General features: G+C 41.2%; 2 protein-coding genes across 4 annotated transcripts in view; one reads left to right on the top strand and one right to left on the bottom strand.

The window, feature by feature from the left end:
• Positions 1-10,013, bottom strand: part of LOC143279917 (structural maintenance of chromosomes protein 6-like) — a 67,079-nt gene extending 57,066 nt beyond the window's left edge. For 2 of the 3 annotated variants that reach the window (XM_076584252.1, XM_076584250.1), the window contains exons 1-5: positions 9,939-10,013; positions 4,636-4,764; positions 3,778-3,895; positions 2,678-2,783; positions 1,807-1,943 (exon numbers count right to left, since the gene is read on the bottom strand). In XM_076584252.1, the coding sequence (XP_076440367.1) occupies positions 1,807-1,943; positions 2,678-2,783; positions 3,778-3,895; positions 4,636-4,758 (484 nt within the window). In that variant the 5' untranslated portion in view covers positions 4,759-4,764; positions 9,939-10,013. Of the gene's footprint in view, positions 1-1,806; positions 1,944-2,677; positions 2,784-3,777; positions 3,896-4,635; positions 4,765-9,933 lie in introns of all 3 variants that reach the window. The other variant, XM_076584251.1, reaches the window with a different exon arrangement.
• A 103-nt stretch (positions 10,014-10,116) lies between these two features.
• LOC143279919 (peptidyl-prolyl cis-trans isomerase E-like) lies at positions 10,117-25,750 on the top strand. The gene is made up of 12 exons (XM_076584255.1): positions 10,117-10,266; positions 11,678-11,776; positions 12,954-12,997; positions 15,667-15,693; positions 16,980-17,061; positions 17,905-18,017; positions 18,930-19,068; positions 20,428-20,507; positions 21,093-21,198; positions 21,490-21,565; positions 22,246-22,312; positions 24,148-25,750. The coding sequence occupies exons 1-12, from the start codon at positions 10,227-10,229 to the stop codon at positions 24,214-24,216; spliced, it is 942 nt and encodes a 313-aa protein (XP_076440370.1). The 5' UTR covers positions 10,117-10,226; the 3' UTR covers positions 24,217-25,750.
• The last annotated feature ends 2,183 nt before the right edge of the window (positions 25,751-27,933 follow it).

The raw sequence follows: 27,933 nt of genomic DNA, 5'->3' as shown, positions 1-27,933 counted from the left end.
CATTCATGCCAAAGTTTCCATCACCATCCATTTCTTCTAACAGCAGAATTATCATCAACATACAGACAACCAGTGCATTGGGAACACACTACCAATGAAGTTTGTTTCATTTCTTTCTAATCAAACACCCGATTCCAATGGAGCAGGTCATACTTCAGTGATGTGATCCAAACACTTATTTCTGTTTCAGTTTCTCAAGGAGGCGTCACTGTGTTTGGACAAATCCATACATGCTACACACCTGCTAGGCAGATGCCTGACCAGCTTAACCCAACACGCTTAACCCTTTCGCTGCCAGGAAAATAAAATTGAAGTGAAATCTATTTGCCAGGGTTTTTTCCACAAAAAACGGGTATAAATTTTCCAAAAATTCTGTGCTCTTTGTTATTGGAGAAATACCCATAAAAGTATATATTTTCTGGAAGGTAAATGAATAAAGAATACAAAACACATGCTGTTTTCCCATTTTACATATTCTTAGTGACATGCTGTTGTTTTGAAATCAGTGTTTTGTTTTTTGTCACATTTTCAACTTGTTCATTACAAACATTTGTCAGGTAATTTGCACAAAAATATCATAATGGATATTTGCAAACACAAAATCATACTAGAACAACCACAATATATATATATATATATACATTTTTTTTTTTTAAGAGATACACAATGCATTGTGACTTTTCCAAGTGATAATATGGATGTGAGGCCACGCCCCCTCAGTCTCCACCCCCACCTTCTCCTCTTCACCCCTCTCACTCATCAGACTGCGTTGGCTGAGTGCCAAGAATATCGCTCACACTGTGTCCTGCTAATAATTTGGTCATGTTCTGTCATCTGCTAACATTTGTACAGCCGGCATCACTCACTGATAGTCGCATCTTGGCCACTCTCTTGATTGCTCCCTTTATTTTCTATCAAATCGTCCTATGTCCTATAAATGTTCATCACTGTCTTCTCCTTCGAATTTATGCTTCAATTCTTTCTGAGCATCAGCTAAAGGAAGAAATCTTGGCTGATTTAGTTCGTCATGATCTCATGTCTTGAGCACGGTGTCAGTCCGACATTTTGTTCAGCGAGCGAGGAGAGAATTCAGGCAAACACTGGGACAGTGACCCAACCAAAACGTTCAAATAAAGGACTGCTTCATGACATAGATGGGGTTTTTAGCTATGAATAGAATCTAGAAAGATTCCCCAGGCTAAAGCTACCACTATTTTTGTCAAGTAAGTGAAAGCAAACCAGGGAAAAGTCAGAATATTTCGATGACGAGTTATCTCGTCACTGTGGCAGCGAAGCATACATGCTTGCCATGACGAGTTATCTCGTCATATAGGCAGCCTAGGGGTTAATCAAGACTTGAGTGTATGCATGTAAATTTGTGTACCAGCTGAGTGGATTTCTTTGAGAGAATTTTGCTAGAGGACAACACTCTTGTTGCCATGGGTTCTTTTTCTGTGCGCCAAGTGTGTGCTGCACATGGGACTTGTTTATCATCTCATCCAATTGACCATAAGTTCGATTTTCAAGTCAAACTTTGGAGAAAGGGCGAGTGCAGGATTCAAATCCAGACCCTCACTGACTCTGTATTGGCTGACGACAGTCTGCCGCCTTCCTCCAAACACTCATTAGCAATAAAACAAACAACAACAAAAACAAATCTTACAAAGGAAAACTTGCTAAAATTTGTAAGTCTTGTCTATCAAAATAGCAACAGCTAGCTCTGCTGTAAATACAGTGAAGGCACACCATTAATAAAAGAATTAAAAAAAAAAAAAAAAAAAAAAAACCACCAACAAGAAAACATACCTCCTGCACTTTTGATGGTGTACTTGGTTCCACCATCCGCTGAAATTTTCCGCTGAATCCTGATCAAGTCCCCATAGACGTCATGCCTGTAGGAATCAGGCCCTCTGTTCCGCAGAGTGATTTCAACCTCTGCAGTGCTGGTGACAAGAGATGGTAATCCATTATCATTCATCAGGATGATACGCAAGATCTCCGTTCTATACAGGATTCAACAAGTACAACAGTTGAAGAGAACAATAGTTTACTCACACAAAAATGAAAGCAAAAACATCCCCCCCCCTCCCCCCACCAGTTCGCTTTAAGGGAGTAGGGGGTGTTGGTTAAAAGGACTAAGTTTCAGTTTCAGTATAAAGAAGGGTCTATGTGTGTGGACATGACATTTGCATAAACTCTTCAATGTGCTGGCCACGCCTCAAGACCCTACCCGAGATTTGTGCAAAATATTAACATAGATGAAATGATATAATCAGACAAAATTAGTAAGAAGTAAATATATCAAAATACAATAAAGTACAAGATATGCAGGTGCATTCAATACATATATATATACAGAAAAAGAAGGGGGGAAAAATAAACATGATTCAACAACTGTAATATCTGCCAATAACAACAATTTGTGTTCCGGTACACAACCTGCCCTTGCCACATTTTGAAAGCTGACCTTGCAAAGGATGGCTGAAGAAACCGGAGATGCTGGGGGTGGGAGGTGGAGGTGGGGGAACTGGAGTGGGAGAGGTGGTTAGGTGGGGTGACAGGAGAGGGTAAATTAACTTTCAGTGGGTGTGCCTGGGGGAGCACTGAATTCTCTCCCACCAGAGAGTTGCGCTCCCAATTCAAAGTTTACGCCAAAAATAATGTGTATTCTACTTACTGTTTTCCCGACTTGACAAAGGAGCGGACTTTGCTGCCCCTGTTGGTTGTTGAAGCAAGTCCACCCATACCCACCACAAGGCCCGTCACCACAGCACTCTTGCCGCCTGACACACAGAAAGACCATCACTGAAGCTGCTTCTTCTTCTGCGTTCGTGGGCTGCAACTCCCACGTTCACTCGCATATATACGCGAGTGGGCTTTTACATGTATGACCGTTCTTACCCTGCCATGTAGGCAGCCATACTCCGCTGTCGGGGGTGTGCATGCTGGGTATGTTCTCGTTTCCATAACCCACCGAACACTGACATGGATTACAGGATCTTTAACGTGCGTATTTGATCTTCTGCTTGTGTGTACACACGAAGGGGGTTCAGGCACTAGCAGGTCTGCACATATGTTGACCTGGGAGATCGTAAAAATCTCCACCCTTTACCCATCAGGCGCCGTCACCACGATTCGAACCCGGGACCCTCAGACTGAAAGTCCAACGCTTTAACCATTCGGCTAATGTGCCCGTCCATCACTGAAGCAAAGTGTATGATAGTCAGTCCTGTCCTACTATGACCACCAGAACAGCAGAGGAAGCATCTGCTGTCCAGACTATCTGGTCTGCAATTTGATAATAGTGGACAATGTCTTGCCCAAATCACATCCCTACTCTCTCTGCCAAGAAGGTTTTAGGACAATCGGCTTAGGACGGTTTCCAAAGGCAAACTTGCCCAAACTGCAGCAGCATTAAGAGCCCGTGCAATCTTGCCCCCTACAGTCCTAGTTTGAGAGTCACAGTACTTCACAAAAGACTAAGCTGTAAATGACTTTCCATTGCAGTGGACAAACTATTGATCATATGCGCATCAATGATCCCGTAATCCATGTCAGTGTTTGGTGGGTTATAGAAACATACCAGCATGCACTCCCCCACACCCGCCCCTCCCAAAAATGGAGTATGACTGTCGATACGGCCAGGGTAAAAACGGTCATTCATGTAAAAGCCCACTCGTGTATATGAGTGAACGTGTAAGCCGCAGCCCATGAACGAAGAAGATATCACTCTTTTTATGACTGAAAAAGCAACTCCCTGAAAAAGACGATACTCACTGCCATTGCGTCCGATAATGAAGTTGACGTGTGGCCCTAGTTTCACGTCTAGCAGCCCATGACACATGAAGTTCTTCAGGATGATTCTCTCCACAATGCCAACTTCTGCTTCTTGAACCTTCACAAAAAACTTCTTATTTCACAGATTATCATCAGATTCATTACTGCTTGATAAACCTCCTATATGGTTGAAAACCATCCCTGCTAACTTTGTGTGTGCGTGTGCGTGTGGTGTGTGTGTGTGGAGGGGTAGGGGGGCAGGGTTGGGGGGTTTGGTGTGTGTGTGTGTGTGTGTGTGTGTGTGTAGAGCAAAACTTTATGAAATGTGTCACTCGCAGTTAAAAAAAAATGCTACTCAAAATATGAATCTTGCAAGATTCTAGATGGAATTTAGAACCAATAAGTGTTTGGTGTTCTTTTCTTTTCCTTTTTTTTTTTTTTTTTTGGTGTCAATCTAACACTGAAAAATCAAACCAGTAAAGTTCCACACAAAAATGTCATGATGATTCTCTCTCTCCATAGCCTCCTTTGTCTTTCCATCACATCTCTCTCATTCATGTTTACTTTCCCCTTCCCCTTCTGCTATTGTTCAATTTAATACTAAGTATCTAAAAGGGATCTGCTACCACCAGAAAATTCCAAATCTTTATTTTCAAATATATGAGTACAAATATTTTGGGGAACTGGGTTACATCTTTCTGGATTTCACACGACAGCAATTTTATCATTACATAACTGTGACATATTGCCAAACAAATGCACAGCACAGCACACACAGCAAACACTCACACATGTGCATGCGCACACACACACACGCACACACACACACACACACACACAGAGGCACCAGTTGCTTACTTTTGTTCTGGTCTCTTCCATTTCCATCTCTTCTTCATCTTCATCCTCCTCCTCTTCCTGACGTTTTCGTTTTCCATGATTGTTCTCACCATTGGTAGACCTGTCTGGCTTTCTTTTCGGCATTTATACCTGGGGTAAACCAGAATCAGAATCAATCTATTATCTCAGTTTGACTTAAAGAAATCAAAAACGGGTGAAATTACACAAAGTCTACGTGACTGAGTCAATGACTCAATCGCTTTCTTTCTGCATTGTGCATTTGTGAGTTGCAAAAACTTCTAACATTCACATGTGTAGAATTACATAATGTATTCAAGTTGGCCTTACAGGCAGCCTTTCCACATTGTTCAAGCTCAGTAAACATATTCATGGAACAATGGGAAGCAATCTGGCAAACGAGCTTCAACCCCAGCATACACTGTCATCTGCATCTCACCAAGCAAGCAGAAAGCTGTAATACCAACTACACACAGCCACCACTGGCAGACATTGGAAACAACACTACAACAGCAAGTGGTTCAGAAAGCCAGGCAGATAACAACTGACAACACACATATTTTAGCAAAGCACTATGAACTGCTGCCATCAGGACATTAGAGAATGTTTAAATAAGGTAAAATCCAGAGCTCAGAAAACCTTCATACCATGCTCAATTCACCTTTTAAATTCCTAAGAACCATGTACATGTGCGTGTGTCACAATATGTGTGTATGTGTTGTGTGTGTGTATATGAATGTGTGTGTGTATATATAAATGTGTGTGTGTGTGTGTGTGTGTGTGTGTGTGTGTGCACTTGGATGCGAGCATGTGTGAAAGTGCATGCATAATACTTTAATAGGCTGCACTTTGTTTAAATTTCTTAGATAATCATTTACTTAATAACGTGTGACAGTGTGCAGGATGAATGTGCAATAGGAACTGTGCCATGTTCGTGTCTTTCAATATATACTTATACTGATAATCAGTATGTAATGATTATCAATTTACATTTTTAAGCGAACATGTGAAATGTTTTTAGGTGAAAAACGTATGTATATGTTTGCTGTCCCTGCTCAATGAAGGCATTCTTATCAGTTTGTGTGTGTGTGTGTGTGTGTGTGTGTGTGTGTGTGTGTGTGTGTGAGTGTGCTTCGGCATCTGATGTAATTTTTCCTTATGAGATGATAAAATTACTTATCTTAATTAATGTGCAATATAATACATGCAATGTTGGTGTATTTCAATATGTTTACCATAATGAATGATTACATTTTGATTAAGTGAAGAATTATATACAATACTTTTTATATAAATGTCTTTTTTGTTATTGATTCTTTTTTAATCAAGTCATGTTTAATGTTTTGTGTTGAGTAATTGTCTATGTTTGTTTTGCCACACCTGATGTAATTTCTCTTAATGAGATAATAAAGTTGTTCTTATCTTATCAGTTTAGCGATGTGAGACTGAGACAGTGAGAGGGGTTGTATCCCAAAAGCGTGCCGTAGCTGGGGAAGAGGGAGAGGAGGCAGGGGGCAGGGGGAGGTCTGCAAAAGGAAAGAAGCAACGCAGTGGGTGGGTGGTGCGTTCCAGGCAGTAAAAGTAATTCCTACTTGAGAAACAAACTATCGTTAAAAGGAATAAGTAATATTTGGCCTACCAAGTTGTGGAGGCTTGTGGTGTGAGCAGGCATGGCGATAGCATGGTGGTTGGATGAGCTCTGGCCTTTTTTCCTTTTTTTTTTTTGACTGCTGTGGTGTTCAATGTATTGAAAGTGTTGGTGATTTATTTTCTTTTTGGTGGTGTAGTTGTTGCCTGACCAGTTGTAGCGTCCTTATTTGTCTTGAAGCAAAACATCTGGTCTTCTTGGGTTTTTCGTTTGGTGCAGCTTATCCAAGCTGGCAGTCAGTTGTCTCGTGAGCGTGGCAGCATCTAAATTTTCACAAGGCAGACTTTGATAGCATAAGACAGAGTTTAGGTTCAGTGGACTGGAACAGCAAGTTATCAGTATTGACAGTTGACAAAATGTGGTCAGTCATCAAGGGTGAAATCACAGGAGCTACTGACAAATTTGTACCAAGATCAGGAGTCGGCAAGAATAGAAAACCATGGATGGACAGAGGTACCTTGGCTTCAGTCAGGAAAAAGCATAGGCTCTTCAGACGCTGGTTAGTAACAAGAGATGGTCAGAGTTATCTGGAATATATTAGAACTAGAAATCAAGCACATAATGCCTGCCGTAAGGTGAAAAAGAGACTTGAGAAGAAGGTTGCATTACAAGCAAAGAAGAATCTGAAGGCATTCTGGTTATATGTTGGCAAAAAAACAAAATCAAGAACTGGAATTGCTGATTTATTGAAAAATGATGGATCGAAGACCTCATCAGATAGTGAGAAAGCAGAAGTACTAAATCTGTTTTTCCAGAGCATATTTACAGTCGAGGGAGGGGGTGAATTGCCTGAACCCCCCATTATACATATGAGGCAGAACTTTCTGGGATAACCATTTCTGTTCAGCAAGTCGAAAAACTTCTCAAGAACCTGAAGACAGGAAAAGCCCCAGGCCCAGATGGCATTAGTCCCCTCCTTCTGTCAGAAGCAGCGGAGGCCCTAGCAGTTCCAATAACGACACTGTTTCAGAAATCAATGGAAGAAGGAAAGCTCCCAGAGAAATGGAAAGAAGCATTTGTGACTCCAATTTTTAAGAAGGGAAGTAAGATCTTGGCAAACAACTACAGACCTGTGAGTCTCACATGCATTCTCTGTAAAGTTCTTGAGACATTGGTAAGGGACCAGCTCACAGACCATCTCAAGAGCAACAACCTGATCAACGTAGAACAACATGGCTTTGTTCAGGGACACTCATGTGCTACGCAATTGTTGGACGTATTGGACAGCTGGACAAGAACCCTAGATAGAGGTGGCTCCATTGATGCTATTTATATGAATTACCAGAAAGCGTTTGACAGTGTCCCGCATCGCAGACTTGTCTCTAAGATCCACGCACATGGAGTATCAGGCAGGTTTTACTCTGGATCCAGGACTTTCTGTCTCTAAAGAAGCAGAGGGTGGTTGTGAATGGGACAACATCACAGTAGGCAGACGTCACAAGCGGTATTCCACAAGGTAGTGTTCTAGGACCCCTGCTTTTCCTGTTGTACATTAATGACCTTCCTAGTAGAGTAAAGAGTAATGTGAAATTGTTTGCCGACGACACAAAGTTGTTCACACAGAGTGACCAAGCAGGTGCTTCACAAGTCCTCCAAGATGACCTAGACAACCTACAGCAGTGGTCTAGAGAGTAGCTCCTACACTTCCATCCAGAAAAATGCAGTGTAATGAAGCTAGGAAACTGCAAATCGGAAGCGATTTACTACATGAACGGGAAAAACAACAACTGGGAGGAATACAACCTGGCACTTGGTAAGAGTGACGTGGTGAAAGACCTGGGAGTGTACGTTGATAACAAGCTGGCCTTCAAGACGCATTTGGCAACAGTTACTGCAAAGGCTAACAAGATGGTCGGTATAATCAGGCGTTCCTTTGATTACCTATCTGAAGATCTGTTTATACAATTGTTCAAATCCCTGGTTAGACCCATTTTGGAGTATGGGCATTCGGCCCAGCGACGGGCAACTAAACTGATTGGTCATCTGAAGAACAAGCCTTATCATGAAAGACTTACTTTGCTTAAGCTACCTAGTCTAGAACACAGGAGGCAGCGGGGAGATATGATCGATTGCTATAAATACATACACAGAATCTACAAGACCACAAATCCCGAACTATCACCTGCAGTAAGTAGAGACAGAAGAGGCAACAGTTTAATGTTAACCCGGAGAGAGCCATGAGCCACGATCATGGCTTTCCTGGTGAAGTGCGATGGGCCACAATCGTGGCTCTGTTTACATAAGGTCCGACATCGTACGGCTATGTTCTGCAGCCTTTGTAAAACTGCCTCGTTCTGGTGTTACTGCCTCCCTGCTTGTGTTTGCACAAACTGTGACTGAGTTTACAAGTCCAGATCTTCGTATTTTTGTAACAATGAGTGACACTGAAGTTGACAAAGCTCAGGAAATGAGTGACCTTGTCACCAGTGATGATTCGTTTGCTGACAGGGATTCTGGTGAAAACGGCTTTGTTATTTTGACACTTGGGCATGCTGGCTTGCTTGTTGTTCATTCAGTTTTGTGTCTCCAGCTACAAAAACTGGGGGATGGGTGATGGGGGTGGGGAGGGGTGGTAAAGTGGGTTAGGCATGGATCTATTGCAATTTCTTGACCAAATCAAGATAGAAAACTGGAAATTATTTTGATTTAAAGCATTCTTGCTGCTTTTGAAAGCAACATGAGCTAAAAGAAAACATTTATTTCTGTTTTTGCCTGTGATTGCATAAAGTATTGTAGATGTGCGTGTGCGTGGCGTCGGTGGGTGTGTCTCAAACAAATAATACAATGCTTACAATTTCATTGTTTCAGTTATATTCATATCATGATTCTGCAGCCTGAACATTTTTTGTACAGTTTAATTCCAATTTTGAGATTCTGACTCTGTAAAAGATGTGAAAATACCTATAAACATTGTGGTTGACGTTTTTGGAAAACAAGTGTGCAAAATTTGTAAATTATATCCTATGGAATATCTCCAACTACATACAAGGTACAGCCTTTTTCTTACTTTTATCTAATTCTTCATTCACTCTACTTTCCAAAAATGTATAGGTTTACCTATTTATTCTTACTGATATTGATAAGCATACAAGTGCCCCAAATCAGAGCACAGGTAGCGGAGGCAAACTATCCCTTTGTTTTAAGCATGATTTCTGTATGTATGTTTTTATTATATCCAGCACTTTGAGGGTTAAATAAATCACATTGCAGACTGAAAGTGCGCAGTTCCTTCTTTACAGAGCGAGTCGTTAATAAATGGAACGGTTTGCCAGACAGTGTTGTGACTGCCCCAACCATGTTATCTTTCAACACTAGGTTAGACGCTCATTGGGCCAACTCTACAAGCACTTATGATCCAGTATGCTATCATAAGGCCACGCATGCTGGTATACTGTATCCGGTTGAACGACTAACAGGCCTTCAAAGGCCTAAAACGTCTACAGAATCTTCACAATGATGAAGGCGGTAGTCAAGGGAAAGAAGAAAAAAAATCGTCTGATTCCAGTTCAAGTTTCAAGTGAACGATCACTTTTATAGTTAAATTATCTGTGGGGAAGAACGCAACATGGAAAAATGCTGGTGTAACGATAACAAGGAGTTGTTATGTGCCTTAACCTTAGTATATAACTGTAAAGTGATAGTATCAAAAGTACCTTACTTGCAGAAAACCCCTTTCGCGCACAGTTGAAATACTTCGCAGTTTCCGCTTCGATTGCGCTAAGAGAGTTACCTTCCTTTTATAATCTGGATCGGAATTAGGATTTATGAATGATTGATTCTGTGTGCTGGAGAAGAAGAAAACATTCAGTGAACGAACAGAAAAAGCATCACTATTAATCATAATTTGTTTTCTTTTACCCGTATCTGTTGTGTAAATATTCATACTCTATATTTTGATAATCTAATCCAATTCCCGATTTTGCCCACGCTGCTTTGAAAAACAAAAATGGCTTCCTCAGGAAATAACAAACGCATGGTTTACGTTGGTAAGGTTCTTCTCTCGTTCATTTACCCCTTCTCCTCTTCCCCTTCCTGCTCCCCCCTCTCTCTCTCCCCCCTCTCTCTCTCTTTCTGCTTGTGCCAATGTCAGAATGTGTGTGTGTGTGTGTGTCTTAGTTTTACCATGCCTGTTCCTTTATGTAGTATTGTATAGTGCATGCTTGTGACATCATGTAGTATTGTGTAGTGCATGTTTGTGACTTAAATGTAGTGTTGTTTAGTGTATACCCTGTTTCAGGGCGAGGACTGGATGTAAAAAGCGCACCAGCGCTTATCTGTTTTCTGGGTGATCATCTGGATTTGGATGGATACTTTGCTGAGGCCAAGAGTGACTGCAACTGGAACAGTGGTGGGGTGGGGTGGGGCTGGCACAGGAGTAGCGGCACATGAGTACTTAGGACTACTCACTAGTGCTGGCTTTGGGCTGTCTGTCTGAAGCCAGCTGACTTGATGTCATCGTCAAATTGTTCCACTCCTCTATTATTCACTCCAAAACATTTGCAGTTAATAGTTGCTGAGCGTCCGAGGATGTTTTGTGTGATACAGCCACTGTAGTGTCTAGGCAGTAAGCTGTACTGTGTACACAATGTTTGCTTTCTTTGTGCGGCTTATCTGGTGGCAGAGCTGTCACTGACCCTCATCCTCTCAACTGAAGAAGGTCAGCCTGAGGCCTTGACATCTGTCTTGAAGGCTCAAGAACTGGAGGCCCTGCAGCATGGTTGTCATACTGCCCCTTTCCTTTGAGTGGTAGTCGCCTGTTATGAAGCAGGCAACATGATGTTGGACATGTCCTGGTCTGTCAGTGTCGCTGTGATGGTACTGGTCCCATGCAATCATCTCATATTCCATGATGGACAACCAGTCCTAATCCTACTAGTCCTAGGTTCAAATCATGCAGGGACTTTGATGTTAACTTTCCCCTCTTCTCAAGACCTGATCTGAGGGGTGGTCTGGGTGCTAGTGATTGAAATTTGATGACAAATTTGGGTCCCAAGTGCACCATGCACTTAGCGCTGGTAAGAGGACTCACAGCAACAAGAGAATGAATTTTGGCAAAGATATATGCAGACAGTCCCCATGTCAGTAGGGAAACAAACATGCTTGTAGGCAGGGAAGTGGAAGAGAAGTAGGATAGCACTGCATTGCTCAGTGACTTGCATTTGCACTTGCACACCCAAGGGAAATCTATGATCTGTTGAACATGACAGGAAAGTAATTCTACAAAATTTTTCCAATTCAGTACAGTGTAACAGTAAAATACAATGAGCTATTCAATACAATAGAATTCAACAAATTTCCTTTAAGATACAGACCATGACAGGTAAGACAAAATAGTTACTGTATTAGACAATCATGGTATGAGGTATTTAATTGAATTGATTGTTTGGATTATTGCAGGTGGTTTGGCTGAAGAGGTTGATGATAAAGTGCTACATGCTGCTTTCCTGCCCTTTGGTGACATAGTGGATGTTCAGATTCCTTTGGATTATGAAACAGGTAAAATATCTGCTGTCTGTGTTACCAGATAAAATTTTCACTGATAAATTTCAGGGACATGAGAACTATGCAGAAACATGTCCATTTTTGTGCGCTTTTCCATTTTATAAGGAAATAAACGTCAAAACATTTCTCACCGGGGCGTCACTGCAACCGAAATCTCCAAAATACTGTTCCTGAGAGTGAGATCTGTGCAAATCTGTGCATGTGGAGTGATGGCCTAGAGGTAACGCGTCCGCCTAGGAAACGAGAGAATCTGAACGCGCTGGTTCGAATCATGGCTCAGCCGCCGATATTTTCTCCCCCTCCACTAGACCTTTAGTGGTGGTCTAGACGCTAGTCATTCGGATGAGACAATAAACCGAGGTCCTGTGTGCAGCATGCACTTAGCGCATGTAAAAGAACCCACAGCAACAAAAGGGTTGTTCCTGGCAAAATTCTGTAGAAAAATCCACTTCGATAGGGAAAACAAATAAAACTGCACGCAGGAAAAAATACAAAAAAATGGGTGGCACTGTAGTGTAGCAACACGCTCTCACTGGAGAGAGCAGCCCAAATTTCACACAGAGAAATCTGTTGTGATAAAAAGAAATACAAAAATACAAAATCCATCGAGAAAGTGGGGGGAAGGTGGTGACACTTACACACACAGACACCATCAGAGTTAGATAGAAACTTAAACAATTTGAAACAATGAAATGAATGAATGATTTTTTACATGGGGGTGGAGGAGGGGAGAGACTATGCACATAATGTATACACATGCATACACATATTATTCTGCCCTCATGAAATAAAATGTGGCGAAAAACAAGAAAGCAATTATTATGTAAAGAATGGAGGGGAGAGTTTCACAGGCAAACATCCTCTCAGTTCAAATAGATTGTTTGCGCATGTGTGTATTGTTTGCGCACGTTTACACACAAATATGTGCTAATATCACACACACACACACACACACACACACACACACACACACACACATACCCACACACGCACGCACGCATGCGCACACATGCACACACACACACACACACACACACACACACACACACAGATGACCACACAGAGAAACAGTGTTCATTTTTCTCTGTCCTTTCCCTTTTGCTATTATAAGTATTATACTCATTTTACAGTTTATAATCTAATATTTTGTAACTACTTCTGTGTTGTGCAGAAAAACACAGGGGGTTTGCATTCATTGAATTTGAGCTGGCTGAGGTGAGTTCTGACAATTTCAACAATTTTGATTATAATGAGAGAAATTCTTTTTTTATATATATTTATTTATATACTTATAAAATTCATTTATTTATTTATGATTCATCTTTTTTTTTTAATACTGTAGTCCGTCCTTTTGTTTGGTCAGGTCAGAGGCTCTCCTTTGCTACTGGTTAATGTAACCCGGTACTTAAAACTACCTGCCGCATGTAGACCTGTAGTAAACCCAATAATAAGTTGTGACATGGAGAGGGATGGGCTCCACCAGGTTTGATTTGCCCAGGACTGGCCACATCATGAAAGAAAAGATTACAGAGACCATGTCAGATTGGTTGCAGCCCTGGTTAACAATGACCATGTCATCAGTCAACCTTCATCAGGGTGGACATAAAAAAAATGTGCTTCTGGGGGAAAACCACAGAATATCCATGGAAGGAACACCATTACATTCACCACCTGGAATGTAAGAACACTCAGACAGTTTTGAAAAGTAAAAAAAAACCAAAAAACTTACACATGAAATGAACAGATACACCTGGCGCATCCTCTGCCTTTGTGAAGCTAGATGGAAAATCAATGGAGAAGTTTTCAGTTTCTCAAGGAGGCGTTACTGCGTTCAGACAAATCCATGTATACTTATACACTACACCACATCTGCTAGGCAGATGCCTGACCAGCAGCATAACCCAATGTGCTTAGTGAAGCCTTGAGTGTATGCATATATATTTGTGTACCTATCTGAGTGAATTGCTTCTACAGAATTTTGCCAGAGGATAACACTCTTGTTGCCAAATGTGTGCTGCACACAGGACCTTGGTTTAAAGTCTCCTTCAAATGACAAGAGGCTCAGTTTGATTTTCCAGTCAAACTTGTGAAAAACGGCGAGAGCAGAATTCGAACCTAGAGCCTCACGGACTGTGTATTGGCAGATGAGTGTCTTAACCATTCTGCCACCTTCCTCCTGGAGAAATACAGACAAAAGAAGGGCATGTCTTGTCCAACAGTAGAGAAGAGAACAAACATGTACAGAAGTACCAATAAACAAATCTTTTACCTACATACCCTTTTACAAAAAAAAACTCCTCCAACACCAAAGGGAATTCTACCATATTTTCACAGACTTCAAGAAGGCATTTGAAAGTCTGGCAAGAAGCACTGTGGGCCTCATTGAAAACTTTTAACATCGGGAAAACACTTAAAACACCATCCAGCAACTATACTCCAAAGCAGCCAGTGCAGTATTCACAGGATGCTACTGGAGAGTGGTTACATACTTCAGTTGGAGTCTGTCAGGGCTGCCTTCTGTCTCCCATGCTGTTCAACATATTCCTGAAATACATCATGACTGATGCACTTGAAGATCATATCAGCACAGTCAGAAGTGAGGATGAACCATCATGGATTGTCACTTGCAGACATCATCAGTGGCTTGGCAGGTAGTCAGCAAGAACTCACCCAGCTTGTTAGAAAAGATCATACTCCTGTGTTCACTGGTATATTTCATCTTCCTATATATGCACATGAGACAAGGACCCTGGTGGTGGGCTTTTGAAAGAAGAAATCAAGCCATGGAAGTGAAGCATCATTGCAAGGTACTAAACATCAGATACGCTGATCACATCGCCGATGAACAAGTGCGCCAAACCAACCTTGCAGCACACTGGACCACATGAAGATCTGCTGACTTCAGTAAAGAAAGTGCAGCTACACTAGTATGGCCACATAAGAAGATCCAGTGGCCATGTTAAAATAATCCTCCAAGGAACTGTAAAGAGAGGGAGATGGAAGGGGAGTCGAAAAAAAATGATGGATTTACAAAATTGCAGAATGAACAGGAAAAGAAGTTGCAGAGACCCAGACTTTGACACCAAACCGACAGACCTGGTGAACTGTTCACATGTGCGGCACCCCAATGAATCTTTACAGAACTGAGAGAGAACAAGAAGTCCTTTTCATTGTGATTTTGTGGGTGGGTACTTGCTACGAGTTTGAGGTTATCAGTTAAAGATTTAAAGTCCTTCAGTTTTTTATGGCCATAAGGGGGAGTGAATTCACATCCACTGTGTCCATTGCTCTGTGTAGGAAGGCTGGGCCCAATCCTCTTCTTCCGCTGTTTTAACCTTTCAGAGTTTCCCAACCAGAGTCAGGTAACTGTTCACACCTGGGTGGAGTGAGGAAAATCAGAGTAAAGTGCCTTTCCCAAGGACGTGAAACCATGCCGAAACAGGGGCCTCGAACCTTGAGCACTGATGAACACTGGATCTGAAGTCCAGCACTTAACCGATTCTGCCACAACACCTGATTATCAGTACTTAGTCTGTATTTAGCCACGCTGTCTGTTATTTCTGTGTGCCTTTCTCGTTTCAGTTTGTTTTTTTTTCATGAATCTTTTCATCAGCTTTTCACTCTGTTCACAAAGTGCTTATAGATATGTGTTGTTAAAGTTATTGTAACTTAAGTCTTAGGAAATAGAAGGGTTAAAAAGAGAAGTGTTAAAACATGCTGAGCTATCCATTCTGTTATTGTGGAATGACATGAAATATATATAATATGTAAACATGGTAGATTTTGTAATTGAAGCTGAAATATGATCAGTATGTATATATATAAAAAAAAAACAACCTGATTTGATTCCTGCCTTGTATACACGCTTTCTGTATATATTCCAGGATGCTGCAGCTGCTATTGACAACATGGTGAGCTCTTTATTATTTCTTTGTGTCCGTCCAAACAGATGTATTGATTATTAATTTTGAAATGCTTTTCTGAAAGTTTACAAGAAATATCGTGAAACTGAAAGTGCCCTGGTATTGAGCAGCTTTATTTGTGCTGTATAATTACATGGTCTTGGTTAGTTGTTATGCTGGAATGTTATATAATTTAAAAAGTCTCAACCCTTTGAGCCCTGACCACCGCTTTACCGGTGGTAGAGAAAAATGACATAATGCTTAGCCACCGGTTGAGCGGTGCGTAAACACTTGTGTTCTGTTTTGCTATTGGTTGACTTATATTGAAGAGCCAATCAGAAAAACCATAATATTCTGACGTCAGCGAACGTAGTACCAACATGGCCGCGCCTTTTCAGTGTGTTTTGTGCATGTGCTTTGGATAAAAAAGATCGATTTCAATATAAGTCAAGCAATAGCAAAACATGACACAAGTGTTGACGCACCGCTCAACCGGTGGCTAGGCATTATGTCATTTTTCCCTACCACTGGTAAAGCGGTGGTCAGGGCACTCTTTTTATATCTGCCGTGACACATTAAATACCAATTATTTGCAAATTTTGGCTCAGGAGCTCAGGCAGAAGGGTTAAAATTGCTCAGGAACTCAGGGCTCAAAGGGTTAAGATAATGCAGCTTATTTTGAAGAAATGTAACGAAACAAGCTTTATTCAGTTTAGGTCAAGGCCCCTCCTGAAAGAGGTTACATAGATACAATACTAAATATGTATACATGCACACATATGTATGTACACATAAACATACATTCCTATACACATATATACGCATACAAAAGTACAGTACATAACATAGATACAAGGTACAGAAAACTGACAAATCTCAGCAATGATCAAACAAGTGAGCAATATTTAGTCATTCTGCACCTCTTAACTAATCTCGTCTCTTAAAGGCTTTATACAAGGAAACACACAAATTTCTCAGTGTAGTATTGTTTTGGGTTGTCATCAGTATAGTCATACAAAATAAACTTGGGTTTGAGTGTAATTTAACAGGAATATACTCATGACGAAGAGCACTTGAGAACAGGACAAAAAAAAACTGAATATGTATTTCATCTGTTTCATTTGGTTTCCACATTATGGGCACCTTGATGCGTTATCACTATCAGACACTAGACGCTGTGTCATATCGATTTTGACGTACTGCTATATCTGATACTCCAAATCTGAAGCTCATCATATAATTCTGTCAGTATCTAGATGAGAGCACATGTGTCTTTTTGTTATTGTGCCTGTCAGAACGAATCTGAGCTGTTCGGTCGTACGATCCGTGTGAACCTGGCCAAGCCAATGAAGATCAAAGAAGGGGCTTCTAGAGCAGGTCAGAGAACGGTTTTTGTTTTTCCTCTCTGTTTTTTTCTGTTGGTTTGGTGTTTGTGTTCCTCAGTGGTCATTGCCAATATTTTTTTTTTTTATTTCACATTGTTTTGTTGTTGTTATCATGTGTGTGTGTGTGTGAGAGAGAGAGAGAGAGAGAGAGAGTGAGTGTGTGTTTGTGTGTGTGTGTGTGTGTGTGTGTGTAATTGGGGAAAGAGGAAGTTTGTTTGTATATTAGATGGATAGTCTTTAAGATATAGCATTTTTAAACAATATTATGTTCATTGGTGGATATTGATGTTCTTCATTCGTTTGTTTTTGTTGTTGGTTTTTCTGTTTTATGTGTTTTAAGTTTGGTTCCAGGTAAAAGGCGAGTTATATGAATTTGTTCATATATGTGTGTGATCGCTGTTTTGTGAAGCATTGAGTCACATAGTAATGCATGATGAGAGAAAGATATGGTGTTAAGTCCTGGTACACATACTGACATAGACAGGTAAAAGCTGAAAAGCCTATTTAATTACACATACTTAACCGTGACCCACTAGTGCAGACTCCGGCAGGGGTCTGACATTCCTGTCCTGTGCAAACTACTATCCGCCGTAGTTACTTTCAGTTTCTCCGCATAGGCAGATAGTAGTTTACACAGGACAGGAATGTCAGACCCCTGCCGGAGTCTGCACTAGTTGGGTCACAGTAAGTATGTTATTTAAACGTAATTTTAGATAGAAAATTTCCTTTTTCTCACCCGTAGAGCTGGCTGCATGTGAACTATTGTGCCACCTTCCTCCTTGGGGGGGAACGTCGTCAAGCAGAATCTAACCTGGATGGGTTGTGGTGGTTTCAGTGTGGGCCGATGACAGCTGGCTTCAGAAGCATGCCGGAGAAACCCTGGAGAACGAGGGAGAGGAAGAGGAAGAAGAGTCGTCCAACAAGAGACCTGCAGAGGATGGCTCTGAGGTGACTGCAGTGGTTTTCTCCTTCGCCTAGAAAACTTGAGCATGACTGCCTGCATGGCTGGGGTAAAAACGGTCATATTTGTAAAAGCCCACTAGCCTATGCCAGTGAAACGTGGGGAGTCGCAGCCCATGAAGAAACAGAAGAAGAAGCAGATTGTAGTGGTCTTGTTGATTAGTCATGTAACAAAGTCTGTCTCCACTTCAACTTCAGTGTGTGCCTGTATTAAAAATGATACATAAAAGAAAAAAAACTATTTTAATCACCGTCACATTTTCAAAGCCAACCCACTCACCCTCAAGCGCAGAACATTACGCAGCCACCTGAGCCACGTAGTGCCATTACCTGACTATAGTCATCCATCTGCATCGTCACTTCACCAAACACACACACGGATGCATAAAGGCTCAAGTACGCATGTATGCACACGCACATACACACACATGCATAAGCACACACATGCACAGGCACACACACAGGCACATACAGGTACACACAGGCACACACGCACGCACGCACATACACATGCACACACGCACATATATCCTTGCAGAAATGAATATAAAAAGAGATTAAAAGGAAGAAAATCGCAAACTCAAATACACATGATCTAAGATACAAACAACAAACTGGCATTTCAGTATATAAAGAAGACTCAAGTCTACCACATGGACAAAAAAACACAAATGCAAATACACATGAACTTAAATCCAAACAAAAAACTAGCATGCCAGTGTCTAAAAAGGCCTCGAATCCATCACATACTGTGTACACAAAAGCCACAAATGGAAATAAAATTCATCCCATACAGAGAAATGAATCGGTATACATGTCCATATTTGAAAAAGACACTGTCGACCACATGGGTGAAACAGAAGTCTGAATAAAGCGTTGATCTTTCAAACTGTGAACCAGGCGGACAGCGAGGCATCAGCAGCCAAGAAGGCCCGGCCAGCGGCCAACCCACAGGTCTACATGGACATCAAGATCGGCAGCCGAGCAGTGGGCCGTATCGTCATGCTGCTTCGAGCTGACGTTGTCCCCAAAACAGCTGGTGAGAGCGGTGGAAAGGGAGGCTGTGGTTGGATTTTTGTTCATTTTTTTTTTCTTTTTTCTTCTGCTTGTTCTTTCGATAATTTCATCCCTCTTTGAATCAGAGGTATTATGTGTGTCAAGAAAATGACTGGTGTGAAAAGCGCGTTAAGGGTTGCATAGATACCTTTGTTGTTATTATTATTTTTACCACACTGCTCTATGGATGTGAATCATGGACGGTCTACAAATGCCACGCCAAAAAGCTGAACCACTTCCACACCACCAGCCTCAGAAAACTTCTCGGCATAAAGTGGCAAGAGAAGATCCCTGACACAGAGGTGCTCACTCGTGCAAACTTGCCCAGCATCTACACTATCTTGATGCAGGCCCAGCTGCGCTGGGCAGGCCATGTAGTTCGCATGCCAGACCACCGGCTCCTCAAGAAACTGCTGTACGGCGAACTCCAACATGGCAAGCGCTCCCATGGAGGCCAAAAGAAGCGCTTCAAAACACTCTGAAGCTTCTCTGAAGGCCTTCAGCATCAGCCACGACACATGGGAGCTGAATGCAATGGACAGACCAAAGTGGCGTTCAGCTGTCCACAAAGGCGCCAAATCCTGTGAGGCCAACAGAATCGCTGCAGCAGAGCAACGCAGACAGGCCAGGAAAAGCAGTGCCAGCAAGTCCCCGACAGCCGCCACCATCCCCTGTCCACACTGCGTCAGAACCTTCCGGGCGCGGATTGGCCTGACCAGTCGTCTGCGCACCCACAGAGCCCAACTCACCCACCCCCAGGATGACTAAATGGTCCTCGTCGATCCCGACGGACGAACCACCGCCATAATATGTCTTGTTGGTGTGATTTTTGAATGTTTAAAACACTGAGTATTGCACAATTACTTTCTTTTTTTTTCTTTTTTTATAGACAGATATAGAGATAGATTTTTAAAAATTATAGATATAGAGATAAAGCATTTCAGATGGTTGAAGTTTATTGTTTCTAAGGTCTGCGATGAATGTTTAATACCTTTGTTTCTTGATTACAAACAAAAGTTCTTTTATGGCTTCTTTTTTTTTATTGTGTTTTTCAAGCTACTTTGTATGTTTTACCAGTATTACAATCAGTCTGTGTATATTCAGTTGTAAAGGGTTTTCTCCAAAGGTTGTTAGTTCAAAACTGTTAATTGCATCACAGATCATTACATTTATTGGTGAATTGTTTGAGTGATTGCAGGTTTATACATATCACTTCTTACAATATGTAGTCATTCAGTAAATGTTGACTGGATTGCAGTTTATCCCTTTTTTTCTTTCTTTTCTTTATTTATTTTGTGTGTGTGTGTGTGTGTAATAATTTTGTTGTTTGTACATGTTTCAGAAAACTTCCGCTGCCTTTGCACACATGAGAAAGGCTTTGGCTTCAGAGGGAGCTCTTTCCACAGAATAATCCCACAGTTTGTATCCTTTTATTGGTGAATTGTTGGACACGCAGTTGGTGGTTGGACTGTATTTATATGTCACTCCGTCTTCAGCACTGTGAGACCAGAGGGGGTTTTTTTTCTTGAAAAAGTTAAGATACTGTCAGATATTGCAGGTTTGCTGCACTGTCCCATAGGACACCTGTTACAGCTGATTGGTGTTGGGTTGCTTTGACCTTTTTTCACCAATTTGCTCATGTTCCGTTTTTGTTGTTGTTGTTTGTTTCATTTGGTTTCTTCCTTTTAATTCTGAAAACTCTTTCACCACACAAACGTGAGCACACATGCCATACGTGCACACACATGCACATTCATACACACACACACACACACACACACACACACACACATATTTTCACACACACACACACACACACACATGCATACATGCACACAGACAAGCACACACAGTCACACCTTTTCTTCCTTCCTCCTGGTTTCCCGTCCCAACCCCCTCCCACTTTGTGTGTGTGTGTGTGTGTCTAATTCTGTAAAGAGTGGAAAGACATAAAATTGAAGAGTATTGTGAGACCATTTGTTAAGGATCTTTGACCTGCGATGTCAGATGTGTCAAGGAGGTGACTTCACCAACCACAATGGCACCGGCGGCAAATCCATCTATGGCAAGAAATTTGAGGATGAAAATTTTCAGCTACGACACACAGCAGCAGGTAAAAGTAAAAGCTCTTGTTTGGTTTTTTCTTCTTCTTCCTCGTTCGCTTCCTATTAGATGAGCAGCCCGGTGTCCTCGATGAAGGCTGCCGTCCGTCGCAGCTCCTCCAGGGTGCTGTACAATTTGGCTTCCACTGCTGTCGGTGTTGGCCAGGACTTCCTCCTGGATCCTACAGTCTTGAAGGAGTTTGGTTTTAAACAGTATTTTGTTTGCAGCATGTCACAGTACAAGTCTTATACAAGGGTCTCTTATACTGGCATACTTATGTGGTGTGATGTTGTCATTGCAGGAGACCTGTCCATGGCTAATTCGGGGGCAAACACCAACGGTTCACAGTTCTTCCTGACCACAGCCAAGACTGACTGGTCAGTGTTTCTGAGGGGGGTAAAAGTCTGATGTGGTCGTAACCAGTGTCCGTGCTCTTAGTCTGATTGTCATATTGGTTTTGACGGAATGATTAATTGAGCCTGTAACTACTGTTAACCAGCATGCTGATCAGTGTATGGCTATTGCCTTTCTGATGGGACAGAGGTTACATGTCAGAATTTCTGTCAACATCCTTTTTTTGGATGCCTTTCTCTCTCCTTGTGATTGCTTTATTTTTGTAAAGCAAAATTACAGTTACACCACTTAAGAATTTGTTTTTGCACTTCAGATTCATACCACACTATTTCATTTCACTAAGGGTTTGCAGTCGAGGGGTTAAATAAGATTTCCCCGTCCCCCCGCACCCTCCCCCCCTCCACGCCCCCTTTTCAGTGCTGACGAGTGTGGCTCATTGAATTGCATTACACAAGATGATGGTCTGTGTAAAATTCATTTTTATTGTCATGATGGTGATGATTTTTATTATCATCATTTCTATAATTTGATCTGCAGTGTGATCAGAATCAAGTTTGGGATTTCTTTCTCTTGTTTTTTTCCAGCTCTTATGCACAAGAAAAGATCTCTGTTGTGGCCATAAGTGTGGTCTAGAATGATTCAATGTTTTTAAATTTGTATTGTTTTTAACAGTGTTGCTTTATTTGTGTGTGTGTTTGTGCAGGTTGGACGGCAAGCATGTTGTGTTTGGACGAGTGATAGAAGGCATGGAAGTGGTGTACAAAATGGAGGTCAGTAGCGAGCAGAATATTTATGCTCTTTCTTGGTTTCGTTATGTATTTGTATTTGTATAGGTATGAATAGTTGTAGTGTTCATTCGACTGGGGTGTCAAGAAGGAGAAAAAGTAGAGTTTGTTCCAGTCTTTGTAATACTTATACCAGTCTTCTTGGGCACCATGGTAGAGTTGGTTAGACATTGGACTACTGTAGTTTTCTGCCTATACGGTGCTACTTTTATTTACTCAAATCTGACTCCTTCGTCTCTGTGTCTGAAATAGCGTATGACAAGATCGTTGATCACATTGAAATACTCACAATCGCTTTGAGCAGCAACTCTTCAGTCTTACACCTGTTAGATTCGACATGGTTCATGTTCACCATCAAATCAAACTGAAACAAAATCACATACTACACAAAATTTCAACTGAAGGTGTTCGCAGTTCACCAATAGGCCACGAAAAATGAGCAGTGTCTGAGTTAGGGATAGATTTATGGTGAGAAAGTGGATATATCAAAAATGATTTATTGTATTTCGAAAGCAGAACGCAAAGTGAAATGGCAGACGGGACTGAAAAGCAGGGCTAGCAGGCGGAATTCAGGGGGCGTACGCCTTATGCACTGCAGCACCTTGCAGGCTGAAAATTACGGTACTGATCCAGCGTTCACCAGTGATGAGTTTGAGGACCTGCTTCAGAATGGTGCTGTGTCCTTGGTGTGAACAGGCACCAGACTTCAGTCAGGGAAGGTTGAAAGTGGTGGAAAGGAAAGGACTGGATTTCACCTTCCGAAGCCAAGCCCTAGTCACGATGAATATGAATTCACTGACTCTGGCCATCAAAGACTATGGAATACTGGTCTTTATACACTTTGTAGTGGACATAAAAGTAGAGAGTTACTCTACATTGTTTATCAAACACTTAGGAATTGGGGGTGATGGGTGTGTGTGTGTGGGAGGGGTGGGGGGTGAAGGGGGGAAGGAGGAGTTGAGTGGCATGATTTGCTTCCAGTTGTGGACTTGGCTTGCAAAGACAGAATGTGTGCAAAACACATGATGAGTTCCAACATATAATTCAAGACAGGTAGAACATTTTCAACTTTTTTTCATGTCAGCACCAAATCAAATCAAAGTTGCTTCAGTTGTTCATTTTATGTTTTCATTCTTTCTTTGTTAACTCTTTCACTACCAAGTTTCTGAGTGAAGAACGCTCCCCAGTGCCAAATATTTCAGATACGATGCTCTCAGTCGCAGGCTTCGGTTCATGTCAAAACAACACAGTGGATTTGTTCACTTCAAACTCGATCAGGGGGCAAAGGTTAGTCATTGTTGTATTTGCGGGAAACTGGCTGCAGCTGTCAAGCTTTTTTGCAACTAAAAAATGGTACTTTTAACATGACTCCTCAATGTCAACTTAAGTCGATTGCAGCAGTGCACAGTCTAGTCGTCTAAGGTCACCAATGGCAGTGAAAGAGTTAAGGGGCTTTTTAATCAAAGGAGATGGCATAGAAAGGTGAAATTTTTTTTTCCATCTTACAGAATTATGCATCGAATGACAAAAACCTGACCAGAAAGTAACTAAAGTATAGAAATAGCAAAAATAATATGGTCATATATCATTATTTTTTAAACAACACTGTTCACTTTTACAGTGTTTTTTCTAACAAGCCTTCTTTCTCACATACTTCTCCCACTACAACACCCAACAAAATGCTTTTGAATTTTTTCTCTTCTAACTTACTTTTCAGTGTGAACATGTGTGACCAAAATTGTATTCTTTTACTTCTCTTTTTACTTACTTTTCAGTTTTGAAATTGTGTGACCAAAAATTGTGTTGTTTTATTTTTACAGAAATGTGGTACCAAAGGAGGAAAGCCAACAGAGAAGGTCATGATCGCAAGCTGTGGGGAACTTGTATAACCTGGAAGAGACAAGACCTCAGTGTGTTCACGTGAATGTGTGAGAGGCCTATGAGTACATGTGAATGTGTGTGACTTGTGCGTGTATGTGAAGGTGTAAGACCTCTGCGTTTGCATGTGAATGTGTGAGATGTGTGTGCATGTGAATGGGTGTTTTTGCAGTGGCAGGAGGACTGAAACTGCGAAAGCTTGTTTTTGAATGGAGCATTTTAATGTGTTGCATAGTGTGCATACTCTAAGAAATTAAACAATAACAAAAGAAGAAAGGAAAGGATGTGTGTACTTTTTGCATGGATGGTATTTATTTACATGGAATGCATAAGGTTGACTGATTCACACATAAACGCACATCAAATCCCATGCTTTATTGCCTTATCTAAATATACAGATATTAAGATTTAGAAGTCACATATCTCGCATGCAAATACATCAGGGTCTTAGGTGAAAGGGTTTGATCCCAGCGTTCGCAGTCAGTGAATTCTTCTTCTTCCTCGTTTGTGGGCTGCAACTCCCACATGCACATGGGCTTTTACGTGTATGACCGTTTTTACCCTGCCATATAGGCAGCCATACTCTGTTTTTCGGGGATGTGCATGCTGGGTATGTTCTTGTTTCCATAACCCACCGACACTGACATGGATTACAGGATCGTTAACGTGCGTATTTAATCTTCTGTTTGCGTATACACATGAAGGGGATTCAGGCACAAGCAGTTCTGCACATATGTTGACCTGAGAGATTGGAAAAATCTCCACCTTTTACCCACCAGGCGCCGTTACCAAAATTCGAATCCGGGCCCTCAGACTGAAAGTCCAATGCTCTAATCACTCGGCTATTGCATCTGTCACTCAGTGACTGAAGAGTGGAAATTGTTGGGTTTTTTCAATTCCCCAGGTCTACATACATGCCTTAATCCCCTTTATGTTGTACACACTCGCAGATTAAATATGTACGTTAAAGATCCAATCATTCATGTTGGCATTCACCAGGTTTTGGTAACATGAACAAACCCTTACCCAGCATTTACCCCCCACACCCCCAATGGAATATGGCTGCCTAAACAGTAAGATAACAACAGTTATACACATAAAAGTCTACTTGTACATGTGTATGAACATTGGAATTGCAGCCCAAGTATACAAAAAGAAAGGAATATGTTTTTAAAATGTCTGGACAGGCATAAAAATTTATAAGGCAGAAGAATATGCATCAAAAATACATCTGTGAACCATGCATCTTAACAAAAAAAACACCCAAACAAACAAAAAAAAACAACAAAAAAAACATTACATCTGATCACAGATTACATCAAAATCAGTTGTGACAATGTAGCCACTTGCTTATATATATATATATGTGTGTGTGTGTGTATACTGATAATACACATACTTGTTTATACATACTTTTCCAAGAGAGAGGCTTTACTTTCAACTTTGCCTCCCCTCAGTCTATGCAAATCTCTCTAAAATGTGAATGTACAAAAAATGCAAGCACCAAACACTTAAGTACAAAAAAGAAAAAAACAACAACAAAAAGCATATATATGTCTGCTGTCGTGCTCATGAGACAATTTGCACACATGTAAATTTCTGTCGTGTACATAACAAAGTGGTAAAGCTTCGATTTTTTTCTCCAGTATTTGCAACATAGAACATTGAACAAAAAAGTTTACCTTTCTGAACTACCTAGAACGAATTGTTTTTGTGCATTTGATCTACATTCAGACTTATTTGGTTACATTTAAACTTTAAAAGTGTAAGAGTATTTCCAAATCTCGTCTCATAAGATCTGCTTATTCCAGGGTTCCCAGGTGGTGGGCATGAAGCCAAAAAAGGACCTTTAAAGGACTTTATAAGGACCTCAAATCAGTTTAAAAGGACCTTTGCCGACATGACTTTACAGTACACCCCAAGCTATTTGACATGCAGAACAGCAGACACTTACCTCTCATAAACGGAAGAACAGCTAATCCCATTTGACTGTCGTATTTAGTCTTTGCAATTCACGTCACTGTAGGCTAGGCCTAAGCAAAGCAGCAGCAGCAGCAGGCGTGACTCACAGCCACTGTACCACGCTTCGCGTCTGCCACCGAGCAGAAAGCGCACTACTGTTAGGGCATAGGCCTATAGGCTGTATCCTCCTACAGTAAGTACTGAGTATCAGACGATCGCGTCGGCATCTTTCAACGCGCTTTGCAACTTGCGGTTTTGGTGTCGAAGGTGTTTCAGTTTCGTTCTCAAGTCTCTTTCTCTTCATAAAACAGGACTTAACAGTACCTTTCAAAAATTAAAAGGACCTTCTGATGAGTTAAAAGGACCAACTTGCTAAATCAAAGCACTTAAAAGGCCTTTTGACCAAAATCCAATTCCTAAGGACTTAAAAGGACTTGAAAGGACCCTACGAACCTTGTTATTCACTCTCAAGAAATGAGTGAAGCAGTGAAAAAAAAACTTATAAATGTAAAAAACAACAACAAAAACAACAGGTCATGTGGTACCTTCAATTGGTACTCTAAGCTCTCACTTTCCTGGCCACTACCCCTACCCTTTTTTCTTTATGGAATGTTCTGTTTGTCATGTTTCATAAGGGTGAGACACTGGTTAAAAAAAAAAAATAAAAAAAGATTGCAAGTAAAGTTTTATCTTAGTCAGCTAAACACTTGGAAAGATGCATGAACTTTAAAACGAGTTGACAATTGTAACCTTTAACTGGACAATATAAAAACCCATGAATAATTTTCAATAGATTTTGAACTTCAACATCAGTAAGACTTTTTCTTTCCTTTTCTTTCTTTTTTTTCCCCTCATTTATCTATTTGTTAAAGAGAAGATGAGAAATCACTGCTCAAGGCCTGACCAGTTCTTTAGGTTAAGCGAATGTCAGTCACCTGCTCCTTCCCCCCCCCTCCCCCCGACCCCCCCCCTCAATACGTGACCGTAAAAGATTAATTGCTTAGACAGCTCTTTGACACTGAAAGTGCACACAGGTGGATCATCAAGTCGCTCAGCCACACAGAAAGAACAGCAAATTGATCACTGTGCTCATCAGAGTTTGCTTGAAAAGGTCTCAGCTGTGCAGGCATGCTGATCACTTGTTTCAGTGGACTTTCTACTTTAAACTGTACAGTCTGTACATTCTTCCATTCGTCTGAAAGCGCTGATGGTATCACCCTCTCCATCTGACTAAATGTTGTATTCCAAAATCAAATCATGTAGCTTGTTTCCAAGCCAGATACAGAAGGGCCACCATTACAGGGCTGTCAGTGTTTTGTTTGTGTTTTTTTAAAACCAAAGAGAAGCCAAAATAATGTTAAAAGGCCACTTGAAATAACACTATGAAGACCAGTTTTACCCATGTCCCATTTTAGTCAATGTTAAATTTCACATCAAGTTTAAAATATTAATTTTATTTCCTTTAGGAACTGAAAAACAGTGTCTGGAGGTACATCTCGGAACAAGATATACATTGAGCTAGTTTGTAAAATGTAAAAATGCCATGGTTAATGTTGCTCCTCTTCTGCTGTTCTTCAAGCCACCCCTTCCCCCTGTCCCCTTCACTTCTTGGTTTTTAGATAGTTGGCTGTGGCCAGCTCCCTACCCATTCCCAAAACAACTTGGACATTTGCCCCTTTTTGAAGTGTCCCCATACACCCCCTTCCCTCTCCACAGCCACCCTCCATCCTCCCCCTCCCCCCACCTTCCACACAACCTTTCTGGAC

Source organism: Babylonia areolata, chromosome 3 (assembly GCF_041734735.1).
Source record: "Babylonia areolata isolate BAREFJ2019XMU chromosome 3, ASM4173473v1, whole genome shotgun sequence".
In the NCBI taxonomy this organism is placed as follows: domain Eukaryota; kingdom Metazoa; phylum Mollusca; class Gastropoda; order Neogastropoda; family Buccinidae; genus Babylonia; species Babylonia areolata.
Note: the sequence above shows the minus strand (reverse complement) of the source record. Positions and strands in the feature narration are given on the sequence as shown.

Coding starts and splice junctions, on each gene's coding strand:
- LOC143279919 (XM_076584255.1), top strand. CDS start 10,227: ATGGCTTCCTCAGGAAATAACAAACGCATGGTTTACGTTG. Junction 17,062..17,904: donor AGAAGGGGCTTCTAGAGCAG/GTCAGAGAACGG, acceptor TGGTGGTTTCAG/TGTGGGCCGATGACAGCTGG. Junction 19,069..20,427: donor CGTTGTCCCCAAAACAGCTG/GTGAGAGCGGTG, acceptor TACATGTTTCAG/AAAACTTCCGCTGCCTTTGC.